The sequence below is a fragment of the Lolium rigidum genome, chromosome 1 (genome assembly GCF_022539505.1).
Source record: "Lolium rigidum isolate FL_2022 chromosome 1, APGP_CSIRO_Lrig_0.1, whole genome shotgun sequence".
Taxonomy (NCBI): Eukaryota; Viridiplantae; Streptophyta; class Magnoliopsida; order Poales; family Poaceae; genus Lolium; species Lolium rigidum.
Genome location: NC_061508.1, coordinates 356,876,016 through 356,895,374, shown reverse-complemented (window position 1 = coordinate 356,895,374; position 19,359 = coordinate 356,876,016). Strand labels below are relative to the sequence as shown.

General features: G+C 45.0%; 1 protein-coding gene across 1 annotated transcript; it reads left to right on the top strand.

The window, feature by feature from the left end:
- Positions 1-5,647: 5,647 nt before the first annotated feature.
- Positions 5,648-8,355, top strand: LOC124665675. The gene is made up of 2 exons (XM_047203068.1): positions 5,648-7,402; positions 7,930-8,355. The coding sequence occupies exons 1-2, from the start codon at positions 5,648-5,650 to the stop codon at positions 8,353-8,355; spliced, it is 2,181 nt and encodes a 726-aa protein (XP_047059024.1).
- Positions 8,356-19,359: the final 11,004 nt, after the last annotated feature.

Here is a 19,359-nt window from a genome sequence, read left to right as displayed (position 1 = left end):
CATGTTACAAGTTGAAAGCAACCGCTGAAACTTAATCTTCCATTGTGTTGCTTCAATGCCTTTACTTTAAATTATTGCTTTATGAGTTAACTCTTATGCAAGACTTATTGATGCCTGTCTTGAAAGTGCTATTCCTGAAAAGTCATTGCTTTATGATTCATTTGTTTACTCATGTCATTACCATTGTTTTTTATCGCTGCATTCATTACATATGCTTACAATAGTATGATCAAGTTTATGATGGCATGTCACTTAAGAAATTATCTTTGTTATCGTTTTACCTGCTCGGGACGAGCAGAACTAAGCTTGGGGATGCTGATACGTCTCCGACGTATCGATAATTTCTTATGTTCCATGCTACTTTATTGATGATATCTACATGTTTTATGCATACTTTATGTCATATTTATGCGTTTTCCGGAACTAACCTATTAACAAGATGCCGAAGTGCCAGTTCTCGTTTTCTGCTGTTTTTGGTTTCAGAAATCCTAGTAACGAAATATTCTCGGAATTGGACGAAATCAACGCCCGGGTTCCTATTTTGCCCGGAAGCATCCGGAACACCCGAGAGCCGCCAGAGGGGGGCCCTGTGGGCCCCAGATGATAGGGTGGCGCGGCCTGGGCCCTGGCCGTGCCAGCCTATGGTGTCGTCGCCCCTTCGACCCTCCGAGGCTGCCCTTTCGCCTATATAAAGCCCCTGCATCGAAAACCCTTACGGAATAGTTCGACGGAAACAGAAAAAACCATCCAGAGCCGCCGCCATCACGAAAGTCCAATTCGGGGGACATAAGTCTCTGTTCCGGCACCCTGCCGGAGCGGGGAATTGCCCCCGGAGTCATCTCCACCGCCGTCTTCACCGCCATCTTCACCGCCATCGCTGTCTCCATGATGAGGAGGGAGTAATTCACCCCCGGGCTGAGGGCTCCGCTGTAGCTATGTGGTTCATCTCTCTCTTTATGTGATCTAGTTGAATATCATCTATGTGCTACTCTAGTGATGTTATTAAAGTACTCTATTCCTCCTGCACTATGTAATGGTGACAGTGTGTGCCTCGTGCGATACTTGGTGTAGGCTATGATTGTGATCTCTTGTAGATTATGAAGTTAACTATTGCTATGATAAGTATTGACGTGATCTATGCCTCCTTCATGGCGTGATGGTGATAGTGTGCATGCTATGTTAGTTCTTGGTGTAATTATGTTGATCTATCTTGCACTCTAAGGTTATTTAAATATGAACATTGAATTGTGGAGCTTGTTAACTCCGGCATTGAGGGTTCGTGTAATCCTACGCAATGTGTTCATCATCCAACAAAAGGGTGTAGAGTAGTCCTATTATGTGATCATTGTTGAGAGTGTCCACTAGTGAAAGCAGGATCCCTAGGCCTTGCTTCCAAGCATCGAATCTCCGTTTGTTTACTGTTTTGTTGCATGTTTACTCGCTGTCATATTTTATTCAGATTGCTATTACCACTCATACTCATCCATATTACTTGTATTTCACTATCTCTTCGCCGAACTAGTGCACCTATACATCTGACAAGTGTATTTGGTGTGTTGGGGACACAAGAGACTTCTTGCTTTGTGATTGCAGGGTTTCTTGAGAGGGATATCTTTGACCTCTTCCTCCCTGAGTTCGATAAACCTTGGGTAATCCACTTAAGGGAAACTTGCTGCTGTTCTACAAACCTCTGCTCTTGGAGGCCCAACACTGTCTACAAGAATAGAAGCACCCGTAGACATCATACACGCATCTGCTTAAGCTTTAATATTTCAGATTTTTGAATTGAATTATATAGGAGAGATCTGGATATTTTTTTAGATATTTGCCTTCCCTTAAGAGATTTAAGTTAATTGTGAATGTGTCACATTTCATTGGTATGCAGAAATCTTCACATCTCATTCACATCTTTATGTGACAGATGCTTTTGTTGAACTATGGTAAATAGGTCCACTGTAATTTCAATACTGAAAGTCTATTCAGTTCAAATTTCCTATGACATTTGTTTGCTAATATTTAGCTAGCTGGTATTTCCATTCACGTACTATCGATCAACTTATTTGAGGACTATAAGTTTGTAATTAGATAATTTACTATATTTGGGAAGGATTCTCTTAAAAAATCAGATCGCATAGTGTTTTGAAGAACACTGCTGCGGTTGGAAGCTGATTTATAGTTCAGTAGCCGTGTACTTCAAAACCTGACCTGAATATGATTCTTAGTATGTCATGGTTCAGGAACCAATTTGTGTCTTTTCTTGCATAACAGAAGCTTGAGAAACTTAGATTTTGTCATAATTACTTGAAGCATACTCTTTTTTGAATCATTCAAATTTAGTTTTCTCTTTTAATTTGGAAGGACCAATTAGGCTGTATCTAAAGCTTGCTCGCTATCTAAAAATGGTTTATAGTTAGCTCAATGTCACTTTGCTTATACATAGACATATGTAATTATTGGAATTTAGTTCTTACAAGTATATATATTTTCTTTTCATGTTAATTTTTGTGTCATAATGTCATTTCTCGGTGCCTACTAATGTCTGCAACTACGTTTTTTTGAGAGATTCCTTCAATGGTAGACACATCATTCATATTGTTTCACATAATTGCATTTCATATGCTGAAAGGCTTTGAGATACTATCATGCTTGTGGTGTAAACATCATATTCAATTTTTGGTCAAACTAAGTTCTCTCTCAAAAAGGAGATGGACTGGTGGTGTGAGTGTCTTAGCACAGGCAATCGTTACTATGGAATGAATGGATGATGCTATACTATGAAAAGTTACATTTGTTGTGGAAATCAGTATTGCAGAATGACACAACCCTGTTGACTATTTAGTAAACTGATGTATCGACTTGCACATTAAAATATAGCCACAGTTACTAGACTACCACGTTTCTTCCCTCCTTTTGTGTCTTCTTCTGCTCTTAATTTTTTCAGGTGGGTGTTACTCAGTTTCGCCGATGTATTCTCTTTTAGTACCACTAGGAGAATGGTCATGATATTTGCATCTATTTCAGGTGACTTTCCTGTCACACGTGCATTCCATTTTTCTTCCTTATGTAGTTTCCTGGAAGCAATTAGAATAAAGTTGCAAATAAAAGGCACACATATCAAAAATTTGTTTACACATTGACTGACATGGAACATGTAGAATTTAATCATATTATAAAGTTTGAAATATTATGGAAGCCAAGTTTATTAGCGAGTAGCCACTAAAGCAGATATAGCGCTGCTTATTCCCTTGTATGGAAAGCGGTGGTCGGAATATATAGGGGTCTTATTGAGCGCGGATGAACGGCGGCGCAGAAGTCGAAGAGAGCGGCGGTTGCTCTTCCGAGGAGTTCGCGCTCCATTTCGGCGGTTGGCGCGTCGATCGACGCGGTTGCCAATGCGACAGTTTCCCTTCCCGACCTGCATTGTCGCTACGTAGGCGACGGTTGAAAGTCGGAGCCGCTAATGCATTGGGCCCGCGCCTCCTCGCCTCTTCGCCTCTCATTTCGTTGTGTCCGGCGTGCCCGGAGCGTCCCCTGTGTAGCGGGGACACACTCGGGACGCTGGACACCGTATTGGGCCGCGCCGGACAAAAATGGCCTTTAGGGTGCGCGGATGGGAACAATTTTTTTTGTCCGGCCCGCCCCACATACCTTTGGGGGATGGTTTTGGGACGCGACTGGAGATGCTCTTAGCTACTTGATGAAGACATTTAACCGTTTTCTGTAGTGAAGCTATCATATCACGAACGTGGTATCAGAAAATTCATGTTCGGTGTCCCATGAATCTGATTGAAGCTCATATTTGTCAACTTGCAGCCAAATGCTTCATCATGTGTTCCGCACAACTGCCGTACAAGGAGGCCGGACAACGGCCTAGCCGACGGCCAGACTATCTGGCAAGACAATTTCAAGTAAAATCCTAACAGCAGTGCCACGTTAACCAGAACACATGATTATAATTAAGAATGTGGCGTGCAGGAACCATACTAGGCGACGATTCCAGCATGAAAACTGAAGGAAAAATAAGCCGAGTCTGCCGTAACAGAATAAACGCTTGCTCTTGTGGAAATAATTGAGGAGACGATTGGCTGATCACAACGGCGGCGTGAACACGAACATTCGGTAACAGCCTGGTGACCATGAGGAGGCTGACGAATTTTGGAAGAGAGACTACCAGCTGTGCAAGCAAGGATAAACAACAAGGTCGGTTCACTTCTCCTTCGACTATGTTTTCTCGCCTTCAGTTGAATACAGATTGGATATGATATGAAGAATTGAAGATGGTTATAAGAAAAATACTACTGTAACATATACTGCCAATATTGAAAATTAACTTCTGCTGAAAAACGGAGGCTAAGGCTGCGGATTGAGTCGCCTCGGAGCCGAGCTCAAATTGGAGAGAAGAGAAACATGCATGCAACAAGAAATACAACTCTACCATGCACGGGACATCCCATGCATGGTCCACCTTCTCTCTCCTCTTTTTTTACTGATTTTTTGTAAAAAAGATTTTCTCCTCTTCCACACTATTAAATCTAGTTCTAAACCTTAAAACTTCTGTAGCTTTTGAACCGTAAATTTAATTTTTGATTCGTTTAGATATTTGAGTCCTACTGAAGTGAAATTCATAATAAGAGCAATATTGAATTTTTTGGACAATTTTTGAAATTTAACTATTGAAACTTGACGAAACCTAATGAAACATGGTGAAAATTTTCTTTGAAACAATTAGTTTGACTATTTTTGAGGTTAGTTCATCGGAGTTAAAAATATTTGGCATATAAAAACCCACGATACTTTTATTGTGCTAACCTTAAACCAAACACATGCATTAATGGATGCTTGCACTGGACCAGGGTAGAGAAGCCATTCTCTGCATGCAACATGCTAGAGTATCCAAAATGCATTTCTCTAGCTAGAGGAGCCACTAGATACTGATCAAGAATACCCCGTTCAGTATTCCTCGTGATTTTTGCGAGGCCTCTCACGTGTAAGACTGCCTGTTTCATATCGATATGGCATATTCTCTTATAATATGAAATCGCAATGATTTTTTTTGAATATTTTAACGGACCAAGGTTGAGCACCATTTGATTGAAAAACAAGTGAAATAATCTAAATATGGGTAGGGTCTATGAAGAGTGTCTCTCAAACAACAAGATTTCACTATCGTTACATTCAAATTTTAAAGATATGACATATCAATATGAAAAGCAAATATGACGTAATAGTTAAACACGAATCACGATGGCCGGAAAGGATAGTGAGCGGTGGATGTTTAACAGGTAGCTCGCGGCTCGTCCAAATAAGAAAATGTGGTTAGAGTTCTGTACGCACAAAAGTTTCCACGAACGTATACACACGTGTACATTTTTACGAAAATAAAAACTCCAATTCCTTGGTAGACTTTTCTTTGGAAACGTCACCCGTTGCCTTAGACAGCAATATTCTCTCTAACAAGAAAAAGAAGAAGAAAATATCTCCTTCTCTGCGTTGGCTCAATTCGGCGCTTACTTGCATTACATTGGACGAATATAAAATCCCTCTGAAACGCGCGATAATCTGCAGGGCAAACACCACAATCACTTGTCAGAAACATAGTAACATCGGCATCACTTGTCAGAAACACAAGGGATCCTCCTTCCACTTAATGGAACGCCACGCTAGTTTCGCTGTCCCGAGAGTCTGCATCCGTATCCCTGACCAGCTGCAGCTGCCGGCGACGCCGTTCGAGCCGCAGAAGGCCATGATGACACCTCGCGTCTGCTCCGGCGCCGACGACCCTAACGTGGCACCGCCGGAGCACCAGCTCACGGTGCTGGCCATGCAGCTCGCGGTACTGGAGAAGGCCGTGAGCCGCCTCGGCACGCTGGCCTTCATCTGGGCGACGGTCGTCCTGCTCGGCGGCTTCGCCATCACGCTCAGCTGCACCGACTTCTGGTGCATCACCGTGCTGCTGCTCACCGAGGGCGCCCGCATCCAGGGCCGCAGCCACGAGCTGGAGTGGCACCAGAAGGCGACCTGCCTCTCGGCCGTGTCGCAGGCCGTCGGACACGTCCTCTGCCTGCTGCAGCTGCTCTCCGCGTCCGTGTGCGCCGCCGTCTCACTCGTCCGCCTTGTCACCCAGCGCTACGGCGTCGACGGCGGCAACCCGTGGACAAACCGCCGCGCCGCGCTCGACATATTCTACGGGCTGGCCCTCGCGGAGTCGCTGCTCTTCCTGGTTGAGAAGGCGCTCTGGCAGTGGAGGGTGGGGCACCACCGCCTCCTCGAGCGCGTCGCCAAGGAGTGCCACCTTAGCGGCACTGCCCTCGGCGTCATCGCCGTCCGCCGCTTCTTCTACGACTCCTACTCTCGGGGCCTCGGCGGCAGCATCTTCGACGGCCTCCGAATGAATCTCGTCTCCCACGCCGACGAAATGCTCACCGCGGGCTCCCACGACGAGAAGAGCCTCGGGGTCAGCATCCTCGTCGCCCTCGCCGAGTCCGACCGTTTTGCCGACTCCACGCTCCGCAAGATCGGCATGTCCGCCTCCACCATCGAGCAGCTCATCCAGATGCTCAGCTGGAAGAACACGTCCGAGAATGAAGTGCGCAGATCGGCCGCCGTGGTCGTCTCCATGCTCACCGGGAGGAAGATCATCGCCCTCCGTCTCACCGGCATCCCCGGGGCGATCGAGTGCATCGCGTCTCTGCTGTACGCAGACCTCGACGAGCTCAACCTTCTCGGCCTCACCATCCTCAGCAAGCTGGCGCACGACCATGACAACTGCCACAAGATCGGCAAAACCAGGAATCTCCTTGACAAAATCATCTCCTACTGTAGCATCGCCGGCGGGGGGCAGGCGGCACCCACCAGTATGCGGCTCAAGGCAGTCAAGCAGGCGCTCCTCGTCGTGAAGAGGCTGGCGGGTACGACGGGGGCCACCGGGAAACTTCTCCGGCGGGAACTATCTGACATCGTCTTCACGGTGAGCAACGTCAGGGAGGTGCTGCAACAGCGCGAGGGGAAGATCCAGTCCGAGCTACACCAGCTCGCAATAGAGATACTGACGAGCCTCGCCATCGATAAGGAGGCGAGGGAGAAGATAGGTGGGACTGGGGGCGTGGTGAGAGAGCTGGTCGCCATATTTCTGCCTCGAAAGGACGAGGTGAGGGGGGACGGTCGGCAGACGAACGCGATCCGGATCGAGGCCGGCAAGGCGCTGGCGATGCTTGCGCTGGAGAGCAGGGGCAACTGCGGCGCCATTATAATGGCTTGCGGCGGTGGCGTGGAGCGGCTGGTGGAGGCGCTAAGTGACCCCGTCATCATCATCGGCGCCGCCAGGATCCTGCGCAACCTTTGCGCCTATGTCGGGGACGAGTGTCAACTTCTCCTAAGAGGAGTCGCCGCCAGCGCCACCAAGGTACTTTCAAATCACACATATATATCTGCATATAGCGGCAACGACTCGCTAACCATATGTGCAGTTTTAAAGCTAAATATAATTTCCCACTAATATCTTGCTAAATAGCGATAGAACGTTAATTGGGCAAGAAAATAGTGCCCGCCAGATTCAAAAATTCCAAGATTTGAATTTTAAAAGCAGATGGACCTAGTTATGTAATATACACTTACGTGCTCTTTTTATTGCAACAATCATCACGATTGTTCAGCATAGACATTTGTATAATTGTTTGTATAATTGAATTATTGAATTTATGTCGATATTCTTTCGATGATATGGATAAATGATGCCTAAATTTATTTTAATCAAAAAAACACTAAATGGCTTAGCTTTGCTCTAGCGAAGCTATAGCTTTCCTAGTGTGTGTGGTAATGCCATGGCTAAGAAGCATAGCTCGCTATTTTGAACTTTAATATGGCCATATAAAAGCATTTAGTATATCTCATTATTTTGATGACATCACTGATGATCACCGTCTTGCTTAGGTGTTGAGTACCATCATGGTAGAGAAGACGAAGATCCTGAACATCTTTCTAGGCCTCGCCGCACAGATGCTTCGGTTCATGGAGCCTCGAGACCTCCGGGCAAGCCTGGCCACAGCGAGGGTGACAGAAACAGCGTTGGCGCGGACTCTCTTGCAAATCCTGCGGGAGTATAGCGTTCCGTGCATGGCCGTGCCTCGGATCCGCCGATACACCATTGAACTTGTTGTTGCCATGATGCGATTGGACACACGATACATGGCCCTATTCGTGGAAATTGGGATGGAAGGGGACCTAAAGCGCATTGCCGGCACCACATCAGAGCTTGAGTGTTTCAATGCGTTCTCTGGGAGCGTCGGGCTCAGCCGTCGCGCCGCTAGTGTTTGCTCGCTCATCAAGTCGGCAATGGAGTTGATGAAGCAGGCTTGAAATCCTCAATTTGACTAGCAGATGCATGCGTGGTCTCATATATTTTCTTTCCCGCTGTCGTGTGTAATCTTATATTTGTTGATATTGTGTATTACATATACATGTCTTTCAATTGAAGCGTTTTGATTTGGTTGCAGACAAATCATGTAGAAATCAAACCACAAAATTGTCTAAGCTATGGAAATCTAGTCTGATAGTTAAAGGTCTCATCCCAAGGTCTCTATATAGAGCTCAATTTGTTTCATGCCCTACTATGAAGTACAATATCAAAAATGGCTGAATATCTCTCATTCCACACTAGTAGAAGGCCCACAGTCCCCATTCATTTGGGCCTTTAGTCCCGGTTTTTGAACCGGGACCAAACAGTCGGGACTAAAGGCTCAATCCTTTAATCCCGGTTCAAATATACGCCGGGACCAAAGACCACGCCACGTGGTGCGGCCAGGGGGCTCGTGCCGCGGCAGAGGTTTAAACGCTGCTCCACCCTAAACCTCTGCCGCGGCAAAGAAACATCCATTTTCTCTGCTACGGCAGAGTTTCAGGATTTTATATTATTCATTCAATTCTGCAATGCATACATCATTTAAGAAACCACAAACATCGTCATGTATATATAGACATCGTCATGAAATACAGTACAAGTAATGCATGTTTACAATATATAAAGCCGGGACCAAAGGTACCATATCTATTCATATCCCTAAGTCATAGATATACGAACTCCCGATGGTATTCTCCAGTTCGAGCTATAACCTCGCTAAGAAAGAATTCCGCAAGTTCCTCTTGAATTGTTCGTATGCAATCCTCCGTTAGGAGAGAGTCCCGCCGGCGTTCCATCTAAATTTAAAAAGGAGATCAATATATATGAATGGAACTCAATACAATTGATGGTAATAAAATAAGATTGTGAAATATTGTTCACATACACGAACGGCTTGTATAGCCGCCTCCGGTTTCCTGTGACAGGTCATCTCGCGAATAAACTCGCAGACGTAGTATCCACATAAGTTATTCACGGGTTCCTGCTTCAAACACTTTACGAAAAATAGTTCGATTAAACTAATAATCAAGCATGGTATTGAAACAAAATATCAAAGAGATTCGCGGACATAGCTATATATATAGTACTACTTACAAGGTGATCTTTAAATGTAAGCTCCGGTTTCTATTTGCCCGAAACAGTATTGATGAACCATTTCCAAGCCCTCTCCAGCAAAGAAAAAAATGAGTAAATGAGTTATTGATTAGTTGATGATATCATCGAATGAGAACAGATGAAGATGCTGATACGATATTGATTGAAATTACATCATGATTAGTGAAACGATGTATATATATACACATGCATTTTATCAATGACAGATGGAAGGATAAAATTGTTAACCTCGATGAAGAAGAAAAAAGACAGTTAAGTGTGGCTTATTTTGTGTGAACTCAAGTGGCAAAACCTCTTAGGCATTTCATCGAACAACTTTTGTGCATATGAAAAGGACAAAGCAACATACACCCCTCTTATGCTAAGAAGTGTAAAATGGCTAAGTGTGGCTCACACTTGGGCAGGGGCAAGGTATATGTAGGCAGATGGGCACTTGGTCCCGGTTGGTAAGACAAACCGGGATCAAAGAGTATGCCTTTGGTCTCGGTTGGTAAGGCAAACCGAAACCAAAGGGTTTCGAGGCCTGACACGGCCTGCTGCAGCCCCTTTGGTCCCGGTTTGTATTATAAATCAGGACCAAAGACCCCAAACAAACCGGGACTAGAGGGTGGGGTCGTCCCGCGCCGAACGAACCGTTGGTCCCGGCTCGTTTTAAAACCAAGACTAGTGCTCCCAGGGTGTTGGACAAAAGGTCTGTTCTCTACTAGTGCCAGAAACTTTGCTGATGCCATGATACATTGAAATAATGTCCCTCTGTACATACACAAAATAATTCTTGAAGGAGATACACTTGCTCATTATGCCGCTAGCTGATGAACCCATCCCGCTGCCTCACATGCCCCATTGGTCGCAGGGCAATTGTGCATATAACCTTTCAAATGCTCTCTTCTCTGCTCGGTTTCTTGTACTCCCATCTCCTTTACTTTGTATAGCGGTCAAGAAATATTACAGGAGGCAGGTTCGAAAATGGCGAACGGAACCTGGCAACGCGCGAGGATGAAAACCATCCAATCAGATAGCACCACGTGTGTATCAACATATGTACGTATATGAAGTGTATTTCCACCATGTTTGACAGCACGCATTAACTTCTCCCTCTCCTCCTCCCGAGCAACTCCTCCCCCAGGCCGTCCACTCTCCCCATCCCTCCGTTCCCACTTCACACCACCAGCTGCTCGCCATCTCTCTCCAGCGCGCCTCCTCGCCCTCCTCAACCAGGCCCCCTCTTCCTCCTTGCCGTCCTCAAGCAGGCCGACCGACAGCGCCTCCTGCTCGACCCGAGACCAGGCGGAGATGAGGGCGACCCTGACCCTCAGGATCTAGCGGCCGGAGTGCTCCAGCGCGCGGTGATGCCGCAGCGGCAGTGCGGCGATGTGGGCTAGGTCAGGTGGCGGAGGAGGGATTGTTGGCCGATCTAGCTCTGGAGGCGGAGGCCAGCGGCGGGGCGCTGCCTAATTCAGGGCATGAGCAATGGAGGCAGCTGTCCAACTAGGATTGGATAAAACTTTTGACATATGCATGCCATGTTATGGTCCATTAATACATCTTTCTCTCAAAAGCTGATTTGGTTTTTTTTTTCTCTCTCACATTTTCACCTTTATGGCTGAAGAGGCTGCCTCCTGATGAAGAGGCTGCCTCCTCATCCGAACCTACTTTGGACCACCCGAACCTAGTTAAAGGTGTGAGGCAGTAGCTCTAGGGCAGTGCATTGGGCATGCCCTCAGCAACTCCTATGTAAAATAAAAGGACATTGTACTACTCTGACAAATTATTGTTATAACAGGAACCATTAGTACAAAATACTTGATTTGAACTAGTACAAAATCATATTTTTTTACCAGATGCACCATTAGTACAAAAATGTTCATTTTAGATTTGTCCAAACTAACTTTTTTACTATTTGCACCACTAGTAAAATATATTTGATTTGGATTTTTTTTTCCATCTGTACCATTGATAAAAAAAAGTGTGTTTAAGAATTTGTGTTTCAAACTAATCATTTTGACTATCTCCACCATTTGTTAATTGTCATAGTTGTCAACAAATCTTTCCATATACTAAAAAAATAATGCTTTGTTATTGTCCAAATTACTGCTAGTGAAATATCGGAGATAAAATAATTATTTGAGAATTCCTTGAGGGAAAAAATCTAGATGCAGAATTCTTAGCCATCTGTGTTTACTACTAATACTATGTGTAGTTAAGGAAGCAATCCAACTTAATTTGTCGGCAGACATTTTCTCTTTAAGCTATACAGCTCCCTCATTAATCATTCTTGTACGGGGAGACTGGCAACAGCATCGTTGGTACGGTCCTCACCGTACCGTTGCTATTAAAGAACTGGCACATGCATACGCACCGGGATGTATAAACCTGCGTATCTGGCTTACTAAAGGAGAGTAAAAGCGCGTATAGACTAATCGCTATATTAGGTGCTAATCTTGCGGCAGACATGGACGCGTGGGATATCGACCTCGCGCGTTGCCAGGTCCCAAACGTCCGGGTCGGAGGCAGGTTGAGTTATATAGTTGTACTATATGTACGACAGATCGAGTGTATATTTGTTAGGTAGTGGGTTTTCTTACATGGACACCAATATTTGGCAGAACCATTTGGTTCGGTGTGTACTCTACCCCTCCGAAGTTCAAGACAAATATTTAAGTATTGAGTTGTAACTTACAGTTGTACATTCAATGCTGACACCATGATACTACCTCCATCCCAAGATTTAAGGTCTATTTTTCTTTTCAGAAAGTCAAACGAAATAAAGTTTGATCAAGCTTTTAGAAAAATTTATGAACAAATACTGTATGATATTTTGTAGGTACCATATAAAAATATATTTATTTATCTATCTAATGATATTGATTTTGTACTTTTCATGTTAATGATTTTTGATAAAACTTAGTCAAACTTAACATAGTTTGACTTTCTGAAAAAGAAAATAGGCCTTAAGTTTTGAGATGGAGATAGTATGATATAGCACCTTCTTTTGAGACGGAGTAAGTCACATTTAGCCGGAGTAAGTCACATTTAGCCGACACTAGTTTTCTCTTGTTTTTCAAACGCAAATTCAGGAAAGCACTAGTTTTATTTTTTTAAAGAGAACATAAGCAATAAAACCGCAACAAAAAGAAAGAGCATAAAAACCATACTTACAAATTAATCATAAACAGGCTCAGATGTTAAGAAGTCAAGGCTGGTAAATAAAACCAAATTCATAGGCAAAAATTTCTCACTCGGTCTAGCCAAGACATTTCACACGGCAATGCCGCCATAACTTGCATCTTAAATAGAGATTGGAAGATTTATTGACCATGTTTCGTGTGCATAGCTTCATCGATAGATTTCTTGTTTATTATCCTGATTGGTGGCGTGCTTGGTGCCCGCTGATCCTGGAAACGCCACATATATTCCCTATTTTTTCAATCTATTTTGGTTCTTGCTTATTTGGATCTAAATAACATGAAACGAAGAAATGAAAAGTGTCCTCTGTGACTACCATGTCAGTTCTTTCACACTTTTATTTATATATTCATATATGTACAATTAAAATGTGACTATACATTCTTATCTAGATAAAAACTGAGACAGTTATTTTAAAACGAATGTAGTACTTCTTTTTTGAGCGCACTCTATCTGTATAATTAACATATATATGCGCCCCGATCTTGCCGCTAGCCCGCTAGGGGTGCTCCGGGCATGTTGGATGCAACGCCTTACCCTGTCACGCTTCTTTTTATCGCCATATGCCACGCCTGTGTTGTTGAACGATCTAGCAACCTCACAGCCACGACCTAAGGGTGCGGCTTGGATCCGTCTAAGTAGAAACTTACCCTTATAAATTTTTCACAAATAATATGATAATTTATCGGCTTGGACCCAGTTGCAAAAAAAAAGAACTTATAAGATTTTTTGAGGGTGAGAAAATAACAAACGTTAGAATTTAAGCATTAAAACAAATCGTTCGCTTTCTAAGATTTTTGTTAATTTTTGGAGTAGGCTGAGTGCGGCTTTCCTTCCAACAAGCTGCTCGCTCGAACCGTGAACTAGTCTAGTGGTTGAGATTTTGAGAACAGACGCACCCCATCTCCAAAACTCTGTGCTTAACTAGTATTTCGCTAGTAGCATACTAGTAGAAGCAAACCACTGGGCGTCTCTCTCCCAGGATCAAAACCCCAACCCCCGGTCCTCCTCACGGCACGTGTTTTTCTTTGACGTAGCAAAAATTATTTTGCCCCACAATACAAAAAAAATAGTAACCTCGTCGGAGACCTCGTAGCAAACAATTATGCTATTATAGCAAAACCAATATAGTCAAAGACATCGTCGAAGATTTCGTAGCAAAAGTTTTATGCTAATCTAGGAAGATTGCAGAAGGTTTTAGTAAAAAAAAAATCTTAGCAAATCCACACGACGCCAGTGGTAGCATACTGGAGACATTAATGTAGCAAAGAGTAAAAGAGTATGCAGCAACATCATCGTAGCTTCGCACAATGGTAGCATTGTCGTCTGTCCATGGCAGGCAGCACTGCTGGCGTCGCCTTCCAGCATCTCCCGTGACCGTTTGTAGCAGGCCAGCCCAACGCTCGTAGCATCTCCGCTGATCGCAGAAAACACTTTGCAACACTACCATATAGCCTTCTAGCAGCACCCCCATCGAGTTGCAGAACCTCTCTGCAATCCCAATGCCGTCTTACTACACCTCTACTGATAGCTCATAGCAGGACCACCTACTGTCAGAGGCACCTCTCACTGGTAGAAAAATGGCCATTGGTCGTGGTTCGCAACTGCCATTGGTCGCGGTTGCGCAACCGCGACCAATTAGGCGCGACTAAAGGCCCCCCCTTTAGTCGTGGTTCCTTACGAACCGCGACTAAAGGCCCGTCCACGTGGGCGGCAGGCGGCGCCGGGGCGAGAGGACCTTTAGTCGCGGTTCTTCCGGCCAACCGCGACTAAAGGCCTCCGCAGGGGTTTAGGGTTTAGCCCCCCTCCCCTAAATCTGGTTTCTTTTTAATTTGTATTGTTTTATTTCTTTTGGGTTTTAATTTTGAAGGAGTTTCACATATTCTACCGTACTACATACATGCATATGAATGTACAATTTCAAACAAATTTGAAATTAGAACCAAAAAGAATTCAAGAGGAATATACAATATATATTCAATATCGGATGACCATATACAATTTTGAACAAGTTTCCATACATATTTAGTGCATATAAAGTTCTACGTCCTCTACATAGTGTTCTCCTCTAGGATCGATGACTTCCCTCGCGAACCATCCAGCTAGTTCCTCTTGAAGTGGTCGGAAGCGAGCTTCTGGACTAAGCGTCGTCCGGAGGTTATTCCTCCTGATGTTGTTCTCAGACGGCTGCCGCTCGGTGGTGTATCTCCGGATCCTCTCACAAACATAGTATCCACATAGATTGGTCCCCGGTGGCTGAATATCCCCGGTCGCGAGTCTTTGCCCTTTTAAAATGTAGCTCTTTTTTGAATTCACCGACCTTTTGATCTACGAACCGTCTCCAAACCCTACGAGGCAAGGAAAATTAAATGAACAAGAGAGTTATTAATTAGTTACTTGATATTAGGAAATGATGAACGAAATAGGCCGATCGATATAGAGCGCAAACGAATGAAAATAATTACTTTTGCATCATTTTTCTCATGTCGGCCCAATGCTTCGGATCCATATTCGGAGAGTCGTGGACGAGAACCGTGGAGTTCTGAATTTGAATTACTAGCGAGAATCCGGTGGAACCTGCGGACACGATACATGCACGGTCATGCATAACTCATCGATTAGCCACATACCATGCATGGAGTAAACAAAAGAGAATGTGCTCAAGACAGAAACACTCACCCAAAATGGTAAGGAAATAGAATATCACTTTTGAGTTCCTGTTTTATAAGAAACCGCCACAGGTCATCCTCCACGTCGGTGGGGTGGTGTTCTAACACATATGAATTAACGATTTGTGGGTCAATGAACCCAACATCATGGATGCGCCTTATTCGCATTTCCCGCTTCTTCATTCTGCATAATAGCGTACACAACAAGATAGTTAGGACAATATATATATATATATATTTATAGTGCAGGCAATGAACGAGATGGGGTAGAAATTAATAAATCACTTACAGAACATAGCAACTGATGATAGATTTGTCGAGCTCGCGCAGATTGAACAGCTGGAACAATTCACTCCGTTGAATTGTTATATAGTAATGTTTGAAGTGATGCTCAGGTCTAACTTCCGCATAAATATAGTCTTTGGCGTTTTTAAGTTGTATGTAAGCCTTGTACCAATTTAGCAGACCTGTCATTTGTCGAGGTAGATCCTCTTCCTGCGCAGGCTCGACGAGAGGCCCATTCCGCACATATGTAAATACTACGTCCTTCATTGGCGCCTCATCAAGGCCTAACACTGCACGAAGAGTCAGACCTAAGTTGGCCGCTTGTTCTGTGGCACTCGCTACAGTCAATCCCTGTGCTGCCGCAGCTGCTATGATATCGGGGGCATCGTCCGGACCGGCGGCTTTCACTATGAGCGGGGCGATCGACTGTTTACTTTGTTCCCCGAGCTGAGCAACTTGTTTCCCCTTGACCGCGAGTGCTTGACTACGAAGTTCACGTTCATAGTCGTCAGGAAGATTCTTCGCGGCTTGGGACGGTGTGTTCAAAAATGACTTAGCCCAGCTCTTTTCCTTCTCAGAAAATACTTGCTTGGGCTCGGGCTCTCTTTTCTTCTTGCAGTCCGCCTTCCATTTCTCATGCTGAGCAGCCACGACCGCTGCATTTTCCTCGACACTAAGTTCCCAAGGCCTCGGGGTGAGAGGCTTTAGTGATGGCTCTGGTATCTTTGTGGTTGCAGGTACATAAGGCTCCGGGTTAATAACCCAAGACTGCTTCACGCTTCTTCGCCGGAGGTGGATTGGGGGGTGGCGTCTGATCACCCGCCGGACGAGGACTGGGGGGCGGCGTCTGCTTACCCGCCGGAGGTGAATTGGGGGGCGGCGTCGGCTGACGTGAAGGAGGTGTAGGTGAACCACCACCACCGCCGCCGCCGCCACCACCACCGGAGGGGGGTGGACTTGTTCGCCTTGGCGCCTCGCCTGGAAACTTGATAAACTTCTTTTGCCATAGAATGAACTGGCGCTTAACATCTCCAAGTCTTCTCGCCCCTTCAGGTGTAGCAATGTCAATGTCCAGGTCCTCAAACCCTTGGACTATGTCCTCCACCGTGACACGAGCATAGCCATCTTGAATGGGGTTGTTGTGGTGGAGTGCTCCAGGTAAACATGGTAAAGCACTGGCGATGGCTACCTTCATGGACATGTTCCCGATAGGATAATACGGATGACATTCTTTCATTTCCTTTATATCGTCCACGGGGTAGCGAGGAGGCTCCGGTGCAGTAATTTCGACCACCAGAGGCTCCGGTGCAGTAATTTCGATCGTCGGTGCACCAGCCGGTGGGGCCTCCGTGGAAGCCACACTGCTTCTTCTCTGCTCCTGGCTTCCGAGATCCATTGGATGATCTTCATGCTGCGCCCGAGCTGCATCTCTTTCGGCTACTAGTACACTCACGGTTTTCTTCATCACATCCATTTCCGATGCCAACCGCACCACAACATCTCGCATCCCGATCCATCTTTCTCTTACGGCTTCACGTAACCGTACGGGTCATCATTCAGGGGAACCCTATTTTCCACGGAATGTGCCCCATGCCTCGTACACGTCCTCCGTGTTCGGGATTCCCGAGGGCTTTTGTCGGCGCGTCGTTCTCTCGTTGAACTTGATCTTCCCCTCTTGAGCATCCCTCATTGCCTCAATAAGCTTTTCGGTGGGTTTAATTATTTTGCCCCGGTAAACACACTCTCCTGTCTCCGGGTTCGGCGATCCCCCATGCCCGTACCACCAGCTTTTGGCCCTTGGGTCCCATCCCTCCGTACCTGGACGGATTCCTCGCGCCCTCAGCTCGTTCTCCATCTTCTCCCACCTAGGCTCCCAAAGGCGATACCCTCCTGGCCCCATAATATGATTGTACTCCTTCTTAGCCGCATTTTCCTTATTTTTTTCGATAGTTCAAGGAACTGCTCCGATTTCTTTTGCTTCACAAATTCTGGCCAATCATGTTTCAGTTTCTCATATTGTCCTTTGAAATCCGGAGTCTTGTTCTGGTTGACATAGTCACGGGCAAGATTTTGCTTGAATTTCCGGAATGCACTGGCCATCTTTTGAAGAGCGAACTGTTTGAGTAACTTCCTCCTCTTCTTGTTTTCCTCAATCTTGTTACCCTCCTCATCGAATTTGCGGTATTCCGGAGGTAGGACGACATGTTCCATAAGCTTTTGCAAGAAATCTTTTTTTGTTCTCTTCTCGACAAAAGTGAAACCAAGACGTGCCTTCTTTGGCTCATTCCACTCCTGAACGGTGATCGAGACGTTGTCTCTAACAACGGCTCCGCATTGGTTGATAAACTTGGTGGTGTTCTTCTCGGGCTCCAGCGGCTTGCCGGTTGCACTGTCGACAACCTCGATGGTATATATTTCTCCTTGTTTCAGCGTCTTGGTTGCGCCACGCTTTGACGACGTACTCGATTGTTTCGATGATCCGGCCGAGGGCTAAAATAAGAAAGAGAGTCGCGCGCGTTAGTACACACACATATTTATTCAAATCAGTTAGTTTGTATCACCAGAGGCTCAATGTATATATATACCTCGGCGTCGGAGGTGGTTGCTACTTCCAATTGAAGATCGTCGTTTATCGACGTTTCTTCGGCATCATCTTGCTGACGGCGCCCTTCATCTTCACCGTCAAGGTTCAGATAAGAAGAGATATCATCTTCTTCTTGTCCGGTCGGCACATATTGAATATCGCTGTTTATGATGCCGAACATATGGTCTTCAACGTCCGGATCATAGTTGTCCATAATCGGGTCAGCTCTATCGTCCGCCATATGTCAGTCTTGAAAACATGTAGTAAAAACAAATTAATTGTGTATATGCATTATCACATCTCTTCTACATATAAAGAGAGAGACCGGTGGCGGTGACCGAGAGGGCGGTGGCGAAAGGGGGACGCAGTGACCGCGCGCGTGACCGAGAGACCGGTGGCGGTGACCGAGAGGGCGGTGGCGGTGCCGAGGACACATAACCCAAAATAAAATAATTCTTGTTAATTAAGTTAAAAAATTTGTTAAGTTAAAATTTTGTTAAGTCTAAATTTTGTTAAGTTAAAATTTTGTTAAGTCTAAATTTTGTTAAGTAAAATTTTTCTTAAGTCAAAATTTTGTTAAGTAAAATTTTTGTTAAGTTAAATTTTTGTTATGTCAAAATTTTGTTAAGTCAAGATTTTGTTAATTAAGTATACAAAATTTTGTTAGTATACAAAATTTTAGTTACAAAATTTTGTTAAGTCAAGATTTTGTTAAGTATACAAAATTTTGTTAGTATACAAAATTTTAGTTACAAATTTTTGTTAAATATACAAAATTTTAGTTGCAAATTTTTGTTAAGTATACAAAATTTTAGTTACAAATTATCAAGTTTTACTTTTTTTTGTTAATTTACCGTTTTTGTTAAACTAATTAACTAGTTAAAATTAAAAAGAACAAAAAAAAAACAAAAAAAGAAAAAAATCCGGCCCGGCCCTCTCTCTCCTTTCTGGCGCGCGGGCGGCGTCTAGCGGGCGGCGTCGGCGCGTGCGTGCGGGCGGCGGCGCGCGCGTCGCGGCGGCACGGCGGCGCGTGCGGAGGCGCGTGCGGGAGGCGCGCAGGGCGGCGTCCGGCGGCGGTGGGGAAGAACACGGCGCCGCGCAGCGCGCGCGCGGCGCACGTAACG

Bases quoted from the DNA above. Each gene is read 5' to 3' on its own strand.
- LOC124665675 (XM_047203068.1), top strand. From the start codon at position 5,648: ATGGAACGCCACGCTAGTTTCGCTGTCCCGAGAGTCTGCATCCGTATC. The intron at 7,403-7,929 runs GTACTTTCAAAT...CGTCTTGCTTAG, and splicing joins TCGCCGCCAGCGCCACCAAG to GTGTTGAGTACCATCATGGT.